Source organism: Oncorhynchus mykiss, chromosome 8, assembly GCF_013265735.2.
Source record: "Oncorhynchus mykiss isolate Arlee chromosome 8, USDA_OmykA_1.1, whole genome shotgun sequence".
Taxonomy (NCBI): Eukaryota; Metazoa; Chordata; class Actinopteri; order Salmoniformes; family Salmonidae; genus Oncorhynchus; species Oncorhynchus mykiss.
In genome coordinates, this window is record NC_048572.1 from 83,316,480 (window position 1) to 83,329,946 (window position 13,467).

General features: G+C 40.7%; 1 protein-coding gene across 1 annotated transcript; it reads left to right on the forward strand.

Moving 5' to 3' along the window:
- The first annotated feature begins 264 nt into the window (after positions 1-264).
- On the forward strand, positions 265-11,571 carry cplx4c (complexin 4c). Its single transcript, XM_036986862.1, has 3 exons — positions 265-431; positions 6,845-6,932; positions 10,346-11,571. The coding sequence occupies exons 1-3, from the start codon at positions 265-267 to the stop codon at positions 10,571-10,573; spliced, it is 483 nt and encodes a 160-aa protein (XP_036842757.1). The 3' UTR covers positions 10,574-11,571.
- The last annotated feature ends 1,896 nt before the right edge of the window (positions 11,572-13,467 follow it).

Here is a 13,467-nt window from a genome sequence, read left to right on the forward strand (position 1 = left end):
ACAACAGCTTATGGTGACACCAGGGAAAGTTATACTCTACAGAACAACAACATCATCCCAGCTCTTCTTAAACTCTTCAAATCAAAAAAACTTATTTTTGCACTGAGCAGGTCAACATTGTGGAATTATTTTCTTAAAACTTGATTTAGCTACTTCTCTCACTCTACATTTGAGGCAGTTGTGGGCCTCTTTCTAACAACCTGCTGCCTTCCCCTTCCCATGTAGTGCTCCGCTGTAGTTCCGTAGCTCATCAGTTGGTCCAGGATGTCGTTCATGATGAAGGCCATGTTGGGGAGTAAGTTGAAGGATATGACTGGAGGAGGAGGAGGAGAGGTTGAGGTGCCAGCAGGCGATGTGAAGGAGACCCCTGAGTCTAAAGGAATGTCCAGAGAGGAGTTTGAGGACTACCAGCGACAGCTTATAGAGGAGAAGTGAGTAACCAATCAATCAATTAATCAACTGATCAAGTTCTACTTGCATAGTGTTTTGACAAATTCACGATAAATTCATTACCCCTTAACCCTAGTTAAAACCCCCAAAGGTCAAAGTGTACCAATTCATGACCCCTTAACCCTAGCTAAAACCCCCAAAGAGCAAAGTGTACCAATTCATTACCCCTTAACCCTAGCTAAAACCCCAAAGAGCAAAGTGTACCAATTCATTACCCCTTAACCCTAGTTAAAACCCCCAAAGAGCAAAGTGTACCAATTCATTACCCCTTAACCCTAGTTAAAACCCCCAAAGAGCAAAGTGTACCAATTCATTACCCCTTAACCCTAGCTAAAACCCCAAAGAGCAAAGTGTACCAATGTGTCTTTATATCTGAACCTAAATCCAGATTTAGGCTAATATGAGGGATGGCTAATTTTCTCACAATAGCAGATTAGCAGATGAGGCAAGTCAGTGGAACTAGTCAAAAAATATTTATGTTTCAAGACGTATGTTTTTACATGCTATATGAACATACCGGACGGCAGGGTTTGGGAGTGGCTGATCACATGTCATCAGTTATGTGACCACCCAAACTTTGAAAAACTAGGTAATTACTTCTTGGATTACTTTTAAATTCACAAAGGATGTTTTGCGAGAAAAAAACAATACATCATGACATGTTTTCTGTTTTCTCAACGACATTCAATTCCTGAATTGAAAAAAAAGGCGCACGTTTAAGTTCCACCTGAGCAAATCTGACCACAAGTCAGAGACCACTGTGATGGCACATCAAATGTGTTTGATGGATCCTTTTTTTTGTAGTCTTCTAATGGCTCTTCTGGGGAAAGTAATTAAAAGTTAACGGGAAAGTAATCAGATTATGTTACTGAGTTTTGGGTAATCCAAAAGTTACGTTATTGATTATAATTTTGTACAGGTAACTAGTAACCACCAGATTACAATTAGAAAACAACTGTGGACAAGAAGACAGAAGCTGAGGAAAAGTGATATCATATAATGAAAACAGAAGATTTGTTTCACGCTAACGTGACATGATTTTGAACTCGCTACTTCCAGTAACCTTTCAGAACTTTAATGAAAAAAGGTACTAGCTGGCCTAAATGAATAACTGAAAGGGTACTAGCTGGCCTAAATGAATAACTGAAAAGGTACTAGCTGGCCTAAATGAATAACTGAAAAGGTACTAGCTGGCCTAAATGAATAACTGAAAAGGTACTAGCTGGCCTAAATGAATAACTGAAAAAGTACTAGCTGGCCTAAATGAATAACTGAAAAGGTGCTAGCTGGCCTAAATGAATAACTGAAAAGGTACTAGCTGGCCTAAATGAATAACTGAAAAAGTACTAGCTGGCCAAAATTAATAACGCAAAAGGTGCAAGCTGGCCTAAATGAATAATGAAAAAGTTACTAGCTGGCCCAAATAAATAATGAAAAAGGTGCTAGCTGGCCTAAATGAATAATGAAAAAGTTACTAGCTGGCCCAAATAAATAATGAAAAAGGTGCTAGCTGGCCTAAATGAACAATGAAAAGGTGCTAACTGGCCTAAATGAATAATGAAAAGGTGCTAACTGGCCTAAATGAATAATGAAAAAGTTACTAGCTGGCCCAAATAAATAATGAAAAAGGTGCTAGCTGGCCTAAATGAACAATGAAAAGGTGCTAACTGGCCTAAATGAATAATGAAAAAGTTACTAGCTGGCCCAAATAAATAATGAAAAATGTGCTAGCTGGCCTAAATTAATAATGAAAAGGTGCTAGCTGTCCTAAATGAATAATGAAAAGGTGCTAGCTGGCCTAAATGATCAATCCAAGAGGTGCTAGCTGGCCTAAATAATTAATACAAAAGGTGCTAGCTGTCCTAAATGAATAACGCTAAAGTTCCTAGCTGGCCTAAATGATTAAAGCAAAAGGTGCTAGCTGGCCTAAATGATTAAAGCAAAAGGTGCTAGCTGGCCTAAATGAATAATGTACAAAGTGCTAGCTGGCCTAAATTAATAATGCAAAAGGTGCTAGCTGGCCTAATTTACCAGCAAAACATTTTGATGCTACAGACAATAACATCTACTACAACTCTGAGACCTTTCTAGCTTCATAACATGAGTGTAGAGTGTGTCAATGTTAAAGTCACAACCATCTTTCAGGGGTCTGTCTAAGAGCAGCAGAGGTAGTGGCATTACAGTCTGATAACTAACACAGTACCACATTATGTCTGATAACTAACACAGTACCACATCATGTCTGATAACTAACACAGTACCACAGAGTGTCTCTGTAAGGGGGGTGAGTACTGGCGGCAGAGAAGTCAGACGCAGGAGAGAAAACTGTGTTTCCAGCAGCGTAGTTTATTAAACAAAAACTCACCGGGCAACATTACAAATATAACAAATGGGTACAATACCCTATGCAGGCCAGGACAAACATGCACAAACACTTACAAATAACAATCACCGAAAAACACATGAGGGGGAACAGAGGGTTAAATACACAACATGTAATTGATGAGATTGAAACCAGGTGTGTTACAAGACAAAACCAAAGGAAAATGAAAAGAGGATCAACGATGGCTAGAAAGTCTGTGACTTCAACCGCCGAACGCCACCCGAACAAGGTGAGGGACCAACTTCGGTGGAAGCCGTGACAGTGTCTGATAACTAACACAGTACCACATTATGTCTGATAACTAACACAGTACCACATTATGTCTGATAACTAACACAGTACCACATCATGTGTCTGACATCTTCTACACAGAGTAGAGGTGTATAAGAGGTATATAAAGCCCTGCTGTGTATCATATAAACACTGGTTGAGTGGTTTAGTGATTAGCCTAATTTCAACACTAGCTGCCTGTCAAGCCACGAGTGTCTGTCTCTCACAGAGGGGCGGGTAGAGCAGAACGACAGGCACATGGTGTTACGTGTTGGTGTGCATGAGAGCAAGTGTGTGTGTGTGTGTGTGTGTGTGTGTGTGTGTGTGTGTGTGTGTGTGTGTGTGTGTGTGTGTGTGTGTGTGTGTGTGTGTGTGTGTGTGTGTGTGTGGTTGTGGGTGTGAGGCTCAGGTGATGTCAGTGAAAGGCAGAAATAAAAACTGTAGGCTGTAGTCTCCAGGCAGGATGGCTTATTGTAATGACTGGGGGCTGTAGCTCATTAGGCTCATGTAAGCCAGGCCAGGCAGGGGTCAGGGAGATTAGGATCTGGGTTACTGTCTTCCGACAGGTGGCGTCACCACTGCAACATGTCGATGCTAGTCCCTCCAATAACTCTCTAGTAAGATAATGCAATTCTGGTGTAATAACTGACCAGCGCTGTGTTCCAGGCAACCCTTGTTCTTCTTCTTGTTATTATTTTACGTCATCTTCTTTAACTTCTTCTTCATCTTCTTTTACCTCTTCATCTTCTTTTACCTCTTCATCTTCTTTTACCTCTTCATCTTCTTTTACCTCTTCATCTTCTTTTACATTCTTCTTCTTTTACCTCTTCTTCATCTTCTTTTACATTCTTCTTCTTTTACTTCCTCCTCTCTTCCTTTTCCTGCTCCACTGCAATTGCTCCAGAGTCAGCAACTGGTAACCACACATGCTCCAACCCGTAATAACACATCTGCCACCCTCAACACTGGAGCCCCTCAGGGGTGTGTGTTTAGTCCCCTCTTGTACTCCCTGTTCACCAATGACTGCGTGGCCATGTATGACTCATATCAAATCAAATCAAACTTTATTTGCCACATGCGTCGAATACAACAAGTGTAGACTGTGAAATGCTTACGAGCCCTCAACCAACAGTTCAGTTCAAGAAGAAGAAAATATTTACCAAGTAGACTAAAATAAAAAGTAATAATAAAAAGTAACACAATAACAATAACATTAACGAGGCAATATACAGGGGAACCGGTACCGAGTCAGTGTGCAGGGGAACAGGCTAGTTGAGGTACTGTACATGTAGGTGAGGGCGAAGTGACTTTGCATAGGTAACAAACAAACAGTGAGTAGCAGCAGTGTACAAAAGGGAGGGGGGTCAATGTAAATCTTCCAGTGGCGATTTTTATAAGTTGTTCAGCAGTCTAATGGCTTGGGGGTAGAAGCTGTTGAGGAGCCTTTTGGTCCTAGACTTGGCGCTCCGGTACCACTTGCTGTACGGTAGCAGAGAAAACAGTCTATAACTTGGGTGACTGGAGTCTCTAACAATTTTATGGGTTTTCCTCTGACACCTCCTATTATATAGGTCCTGGATGGCAAATGATGTACTGGGCCGTTCGCACTACCCTCTGTAGCACCTTACAGTCAGATGCAGAGCAGTTGCCATACCAGGCAGTGATGCAACCGGTTAGGATGCTCTCGATGGTGCAGCTGTAGAACCTTTTGAGGATCTGGGAACCCATTCCAAATCTTTTCAGTCTCCTGAGGGGGAAAAGGTTTTGTTGTGCCCTCTTCACAACTGTCTTGGTATGTTTGGACCATTGTAGTTCGTTGGTAATGTGGACACCAAGGAACTTGAAACTCTTGACCAGCTCCACTACAGTCCCATCAATGTTAATGGGGGCCTGTTTGGCCCATATTTTCCTGTAGTCTACGTTCTGCTCCTTTGTCTTGCTCACGTTGAGGGAGAGGTTGTTGTCCTGGCACCACACTGTCAGTTCTCTGACCTCCTCCCTATAGGCCGTCTCATCGATGATCAGGCCTACCACTGTTGTGTCATCAGCAAACTGGATCCTGGTCCATCAAGTTTACTGATGACACGGCAGTGGTAGGCCAGATCCCCAACGGCGATGAGACAGCATACAGGGAGGAGGTATGCTGACCTGGCAGTGTGGTGCCAGGACGACAACCTCTCCGGGCAAGCGCACCCTCATCCACATCGACAGGGTTTTAGTGGAGCGGGTTGAGAGATTCAAGTTCCCCAGTGTCCACATCACTAATTACTTAATATGGTCCACACGAGCACAGCCGTGAAGAAGGCGCCACAGTTCCTCTTCCCCCGCAGGAGTTGATTTTGCATGGCACCTCAGATCCTCAAAAAGTTGTAGATCGGTTTGGTTTGGTTTGACATTGGATAGCCTATTTCTGGGGCAAGTTAGGGACCGAAATTACACAATGTAAATGGGACAATATTTTAATGTTGCACATCTTTTAGTTGTCTCATTAAATGCTTTCAATATTTGTATTTTTACAATTTGTAGTTGGTTTGAGTTGTTTAGGTCATTGAAATTTGGGGCGATTGACATTATAAAACATTGTGTAATTTAATGTTGGTCCCTAACGTTCCCCCAAAGGGATATCGAATGTCAAACCAAATTGACCATGAGCATTACGATCGGGTCCATGCAGCTGTGCTCCAAAAGGTTTAATTGGGTGCTCTTGTGGACATGTGGACAGGATAGAAATAAACCCAACCCAAGTAAAACTGTTACGGTACCCTTCATTATGTGACAAACACTTTTTGTATCATCTCACAAATCTCAGTTTTGGACGAGACTGACTATTTGACCAACATTATCCTATTTACATTTTGTAGTCAATTTTGACACTAGAGTAAATGTTTCAGACTCATATCGATGCCACATAGGCTATATTCAAAACGAGAAGTTACTTTTTAAGGGAAGTCGTTTGTTGAAGACGTCCTCCAGTGATTTTTGAACTTGTTGAAAAGTAATATCCCAGGTATAAATACAGTACACACACCGAAGAGTAGAAAATATGTTGAACAAAAGGTACAGTAAGGTACAGTATTTATAAGTCATATTCTTAAAAATCAAGTTAAATATTTAACAATAAAAAATTACAGCCAAAATTAGAGACTGTCACTTTAAGGACGGATTTGGGTCACAGAGGCAGAGTTCTATCCCTCAAGGCTACACTGGCTTGGTATGGAGGAACATCTACTTCCATACTGAAAAACGTGGTTAAAATAGAGCTTCTAAGTCTATCTATCTTTTCCCTAAAGGAAACCCAAGGACCTGCATACAGTCTGACCTTAGTCCCCCTCTAATCAAAGACATGAGGGACAATTTATATGAAGAAGAAAAAAAACATCACCAAAAGATGCTAAATACTCAAATAGCGTAATATATTGAGGCAAATACTGTAATCTTGCTTAGTCATGTTCTTGCTGTCATTATAATCCCTTCCTACCTGGCCGCCATTGGAATTCCATGAACCTATTGTTCCCAACCCTATCTCTAGCCAGGACCATCTCTATCTCCACCTACCTGACCATATCCTATATATGATTTAGCTAGGGCCCAAGGTTTCTCCTGGTCAGGTTAGGTTGTCAGTAAACATTTCCTAGCCTTTATGGTTTTTATATGTATTAATTGATGTGAGTTTGCTTCCATATCTATAGAATTAACAGACTTGAGGCAGTTAAATCGAAGTGACTTTCTTTCCCCTTGCAGGATGGAGCGGGACAAGGAGTTTGCCACAAAGAAGGCGGAGAGGGCCAACCTGAGGTCCTGCCTGCGGGACAAGTACCGCCTACCTGAGGTAAGGGCTGACTTACTGTCGGCCCAGGGTTGGTGACTAACTGATTACATGTTACGTGTTAGTGATGGCTGTTTAACAGATTAAAGCTGTTTTCAGTCTCTCAGGCCCAGCTTTGATGCACCTATACTGACCTCACCTTCTGGATGGTAACAGGGTGAACAGGCAGTGGCTCAGGTGGTTGTTGTCTTTGGTGGTCTTTTTGGCATTCCTGTGACATCCGGTGCTGTAGGTGTCCTGGAGGGCAGGTAGTTAGCCTCCGGTGATGCGTGGTGCAAACTGCACCTCCCTCTGGAGAGCCTTGTGGTTGAGGGCAGTGCAGATGCCGTACCTGGCGGGGATACAGCCCAACAGGATGCTCTCAACTGTGCATCTATAGGAGTTTGTCAGGGTTTTAGGTGACAAGCCTTCTTCACCACACTGTCTGTGTGGGTGGACCATTTCAGTTTGTCTGTGATGTGTATGCTGAGGAACTTAAAACTTTCCACCTTCTCCACTACTATCCCGTCAATGTGGTTAGGCGTGTGCTCCCTCTGCTGTTTCCTGAAGTCCACGATCATCTCCTTTGTTTTATTGACGTTGAGTGAGAGGTTGTTTTCCTGACACCACACTTCGAGTGCCCTCACCTTCTCCCTGTAGGCTGTCTCGTTGTTGTTGTCATTGTCGTTGTCGTGGTAATCAAGCCCACTACTGTTATGTCGTCTGCAAACTTGATGAGTGAGTTGGAGGCGTGCATGGCCACGCAGTCATGGGTGAACAGGGAGTACAGGAGGGGGCTGAGCACGCACCCTTGTGCGAAGTGGAGACGTTGTTCTAATGCCTCTTAAGGGGAAAGTAATCCAAAAGTAACTAAGTAATCTGATTATATTACTGAATTTGGGTAATCCAAAAGGTTCCTTACTAATATTACTTGTTAGATATTACTTCACTGTCGGAGCTAGAAATACAAGCATTTCGCTAAACCTGCAATAAAATCTGCGAATCACATGTATGTGACCAATACAATTTGATTTGATTTGATTTAGAAAGTAACGTAATCAACTCTGTGTAGGCCTGACTACTAACTTCAGATACATGAAACTTAAAACACATGAGTTAGCCCTTAGCCTCGAATTATCACGTTGATCCCCTGTAGACAATGGAAACATGACTGTCAGAGACCAATCAGTTCTGGCCATATATATGTATATATATGGGGAATTGCAATTACAATTCCCCAAAAGGCTTTTTTATGTTCATTGGAGTGTCACCTATGCCTTTATATTAGTTATATTCAAGAAAATCACATATTTGATGTGTCACAGGTAGAACTCAAAATTTGTTGAAGGTTTTTTACACAAAACTTCCTGCCTTACACTGAAAAAAAATCTAAAATCTATTAAAATATCTTTCACTTCATCCTTTGAGATGTGTTTTTGTCTCTCTGAGTCAACAAAACAAAGTTATTGTATTTTAATATAAAATACTGGTGTTATACTGTGTGACAATATTTTGTGACCATGAATAACACATATCACTACGGCCCACAAATATTGATTAAAGGTGAATCCTTCAACAATAACAATAATGATCCTATGAACTATTATTAGTTGCAGCAATAGTATTTGTCTTTTAGCAAAAACAGGATAATATGTTTAAAATGTGCAGGCTAGCTGAACTTAGATCTCTTCCAAACTAGAGAGAGAGAGAGAGAGAGAAATTACCCATACGCCACACACGTAAAGAACATGGGTTTTACTAGCAACATAGTTCTCCCCTTTTTCTCTCAAACATGTGTTGTTACTATTTCATTGCTAATGTTAATAATAATCTATTTACAATAATTTGACTTTACATTGCATTAAGTTGCATAATTACACAATTATTTTATGATAGTTATTGTTGTAGTCATTAAATGTTACACTGTAACTGGTATATTTCAATTCAATGCAGGTACACAAATGCAATTTCAAGATACCTACACAAAATAGCTACATAAAATGCCCATCAAACTACTTCAATTCAAACTTGCATTGTCTTAATTTTTCATAAAGTGCACCAAATGTGAAGCAGCTATAAACTAATATAATTCATAATCCATGTTTAATCCATAATTGTGTATGTGTGTGTGTCATATTATATTAACTAATATAATTCATCAGTTATCTTAACTGTAGTGCAATAAAACATTAACTACAGTGTAATAGTGCAACTTAATGTTAAGCGTTATCCACCCAGCTTTATATCATATTTTATCCTATTCTGTTGCTGACAGTAGCATGAAACCATGAAAACAATACCTTGCTTTTCTTCTGGCTAGTCTTTCCTCCCTAGCAACTGGATTAGCATTAATCTTTTGTCTGTGCCTTGCGTCCCTCTCCTTATTAGACAATGGCATCTATAGTATAAAGATAATGTGCCTTGAAATACCTTAAATGCCATAAAATTGTTTAAAATTATCATATTCAGTATTCATACAACATGTAAATATGAATTGCATGATTAAATGTTGTAAACGAGTGAAAACATGGCATAACAAAGCTAATGTCATTCAGCATAACGGGTGACATTGTGGTATGCCATTAAACTTTTGTTGTGCTGAAGGACAAAACGGACGGATTTCATACATAAACACATTTAACTGGCAGTTCCTTGGCCACCCATATAAAGTAAAATTATCCTTACTTTTCATATTTAATATAGCTTTTTGTAAAATAATAGCATTAAAAGTATGTTGTACTGAAGGACATGCATTTTTGTTATAAAGGTTACTAGAGGGTGAAAAGGTGAAATCATAAAATATTTCAGAGATTTACTCACCTCATCACATTGGGTCTTCTTTGGGTCTTCTTTGTGATGTCACATGATTACCATCACAAGAACCCACTGGGGGTTTCATCAGCTGTTCAAGGTGACTGGTCATAGATGATCCCGCAGCTGAAGAAGCTGGATGTGGAGGTCCTGGGCTGGCGTGGTTACACGGGGTCTGTGGTTGTGAGGCCGGTTGGACGTATTTCCACATTCTCGAAAATGACGTTGGTGTCAGCTTAATGGTAGAGAAACGATCATTAAATGATCTGGCAACAGCTCTGGTGGGCAATCCTGCAGTCAGCATGCCATTTGCATGTTCCCTCAAAACTTGAGACAGCTGTGGTATTGTGTTGTGTGACAAAACTGCACATTAAAAGTGGCCTTTTATTGACCCAGCACAAGGCGCACCTATGTAATGATCATGCTGTTTAATCAGCTTCTGGATATGCCACAACTGTCAGGTGGATGGATTATCTTGGCAAATGAGAAATTCGCACTAACAAGGATGTATAGAACATTTCTGGGATCTTTTATTTCATCTCATGAAACATGGGACCAACACTTTACATGTTGTGTTCATATTTTTGTTCAGTGTATATATTTGTGACTATGTGTCTGTTTTTCAGAGTGGCCAGGACGAAGCCATGGTGAAGATGGCGGGAGACGACCTGGATCTCCCTGAGGACCTAGCCAAGATGGTGGATGAGGATGAGGAGGAGGAGGCGGTGAATGACTCACTACTAGGACAGCTACATCAACTGCAGAACATGGACATGGACCAGCTGAAGACCAAAGCCCAGACCACCATGACAGAGATACAACAGGTGGCTGAGGAGAAGTGTGTCGTCATGTGAAGAGTGATCATCAGACTTCTTCTTCTTCTTCTACCCATTGATCTTTCTTCAGCAATTAAGCAGTCCATTGTGTGAACTTCTACGTCAAGTGGGATTTACCCAACAAGCACCAAGCCTACGTCTTTGTTATAATTATACAATATTGCATGTTAATCTTCACAGAACCACCTAATCATTCTGTTATTCAGTTGCCTCAAAAAATATGAATTGCTGAGGCGCTGTGAAATCATGCTGTATATTGTTGCTAATGACGATCACCTCCTCTCTGTTCAACTTCCACACAGAAACAGAATTAATAGAATAGACAAAGCCCCTCAGTCCACGGGTATTTGACTGGTACACTCAATATGGCCGCCGGTCCACCCATCACAAAATGTTGACTTCAATGGGAATATCTGTTCTAGTAATTATATTTTTATGCATCCACATCCGAACCGGTTGAAACAGAGTCCAGACTGAGTATTTGAACTTTCACACTAATAATTCAATACTAAACTGATTATGGCAGTAGGCCGAGAATGGAAAAAGACATGTAAACACCTTACTCTGCTTATGTCAATTGGCGTGAGGTCAAAATCAAAGGAAGCATACATCGATTTACAACACCTGGTTTTCTGAGCATTCTTTCAAATTGTTAGGACACGTAAACAGCTTAATCGGCATTCCAGTAGCATTGCAGCTGTGTATTTGATCTGCTCATGCTCCGGTAGCGCAAGCTTCCCTCTTATGCACGAGTTAAGTGAGTTTCGGAAATACTGAAAGTCTGCATCTCAGAAGTAGTTTACACATGCAAACTTTATATGTACAAACTCAGAATCAAATAGGCTTCGAGAAAATTACATGGTCACTGGGGTAGAACGTTTATTTTGATTCACGATTTTCTGCATTAATAAAAGTTTCACGACTAAACAGGATTATTAGGGAAATCGTTTATCTTCTATGGGATTGGTGTCCCCCCCCCCCGCGGGACGATTGAGCTAACGTAGGCTAATAAGATTAGCATGAGGTTGTAAGTAACAAAGAAAATCCCAGGAGATAGACATATCTGATATGGGCAGAAAGCTTAAATTATTGTTAATCTAACTGCACTGTCCAATTAACAGTAGCTATTACAGTTAAATAATACCATACTATTGAGAGTGCAAAATTATGAACTTGAAAAAATATTAATAAACTAATTAAGCACATTTGGGCAGTCTTCATACAACATTTTGAACAGATGGTTCATTGGATCAGTCTAAAACTTTGCATGTACACTGCTGCCATCTAGTGGACAAAATCGAAAATGTGCCTGGGCTGGAATAATACAATATGGCCTTTCTCTTGCATTTCAAAGATGATGGTACAAAATAAATACATAAAAAACGCATGCTTTTTTCTTTGTGTTATCTTTTACCAGATATAATGTGTTGTATTCTCCTACATTCATTTCACATTTCCACAAACTTCAAAGTGTTTCCTTTCAAATGGTAACAAGAATATGCATATCCTTGCTTCACATCCTGAGCTACAGGCAGTTAGATTTGGCTATTGCAAAGCATGTAAACATTTCAAACAAACTATTATATTAATCTGACTATCCACAATAATTGTATTATTGAGTGCATGTGGGAAATGACTGACAACACAGCTCTTAGCTCCCTCAGTAGATGCCTACTGGAGAACTTATTTTGTATTGCTTTTAATCTTTTTAAATGCATTTATCTTATTAACACTTTGTTCTAGCTAGCTATTTGTGTAGGTGGCTATCAAGTAAACCCATGAAAATACAAATAAATTAAACTAGAATAAGATGGTGTGTCTATAGTTAAAAGCATACATTGTCAGATTATTTTAACATTTTTCTTTGTCTGCTGCGTAGTAACGAAAAATAAAATACATATTATGAGCAAGTCTTATTGATTAAGTAAACCGTATAGATAATCTGAAGGCTATATGTGTTATGCAAAATGTAAGGTGAAAACAGTTGTTTGCTGTATAGAGGTCAAGGGTTTCAAAAATGACTGTACATTTCCCCATACATACCCATCCAATCCGGCCTGCGGGTGGTTGGAGTTAATTTTTTGATTTGATCTTTATTTAACTAGGCAAGTCAGTTAAGAACACATTCTTATTTACAATGACAGCCTAGGAACAGTGGGCCTTGTTCAGGGGCAGAATGACACATTTTTACCTTTCGATCCACCAACCTTTCGTTTACTGGCCCAATGCTCTAACCACTAGGCAGAATGATACATTTTTACCTTTCGATCCACCAACCTTTTGTTTACTGGCCCAATGCTCTAACCACTAGGCTACCTGCCACCCCGGGTAATGGGGGTAAGGGGTGAGGGGTAATGGGGGTGAGGGGTAATGGGGGTAAGGAGTGAGGGGTAATGGTGTGAGTGGTGAGGGGTAATGGTGTGAGGGGTGAGGGGTGAGGGGTAATGGGGGTGAGGGGTAATGGGGGTAAGGAGTGAGGGGTAAATGGGGGTGAGGGGTAATGGGGGTAAGGGGTGAGGGGTAATGGGGGTAAGGGGTGAGGGGTAAATGGGGGTAAGGGGTGAGGGGTAATGGGGGTAAGGGGTGAGGGGTAATGGGGGTGAGGGGTAATGGGGGTAAGGGGTGAGGGATAAATGGGGGTAAGGGGTGAGGGGTAATGGGGGTAAGGGGTGAGGGGTAAATGGGGGTGAGAGATAAAGGCTGTAAGCCTCTAAGCTCCTGCAGCAGTCCTGCACAAAATAATTGCCAGCCTGCAAGACGCACGAGATTGAACTTCACTAAAATCTAGAGAATCTTTTCTCCCACAGCGCACACACTGGTTGAATCAACATTGTTTCCACGTCATTTCAATTAAATTATGTTGAACCAACGCGGAATAGACATTGAATTGACGTCTGTGCCAAGTTTAATTT

Bases quoted from the DNA above. Each gene is read 5' to 3' on its own strand.
- cplx4c (XM_036986862.1), top strand. From the start codon at position 265: ATGTCGTTCATGATGAAGGCCATGTTGGGGAGTAAGTTGAAGGATATG. The intron at 432-6,844 runs GTGAGTAACCAA...TTCCCCTTGCAG, and splicing joins CGACAGCTTATAGAGGAGAA to GATGGAGCGGGACAAGGAGT. The intron at 6,933-10,345 runs GTAAGGGCTGAC...TCTGTTTTTCAG, and splicing joins ACAAGTACCGCCTACCTGAG to AGTGGCCAGGACGAAGCCAT.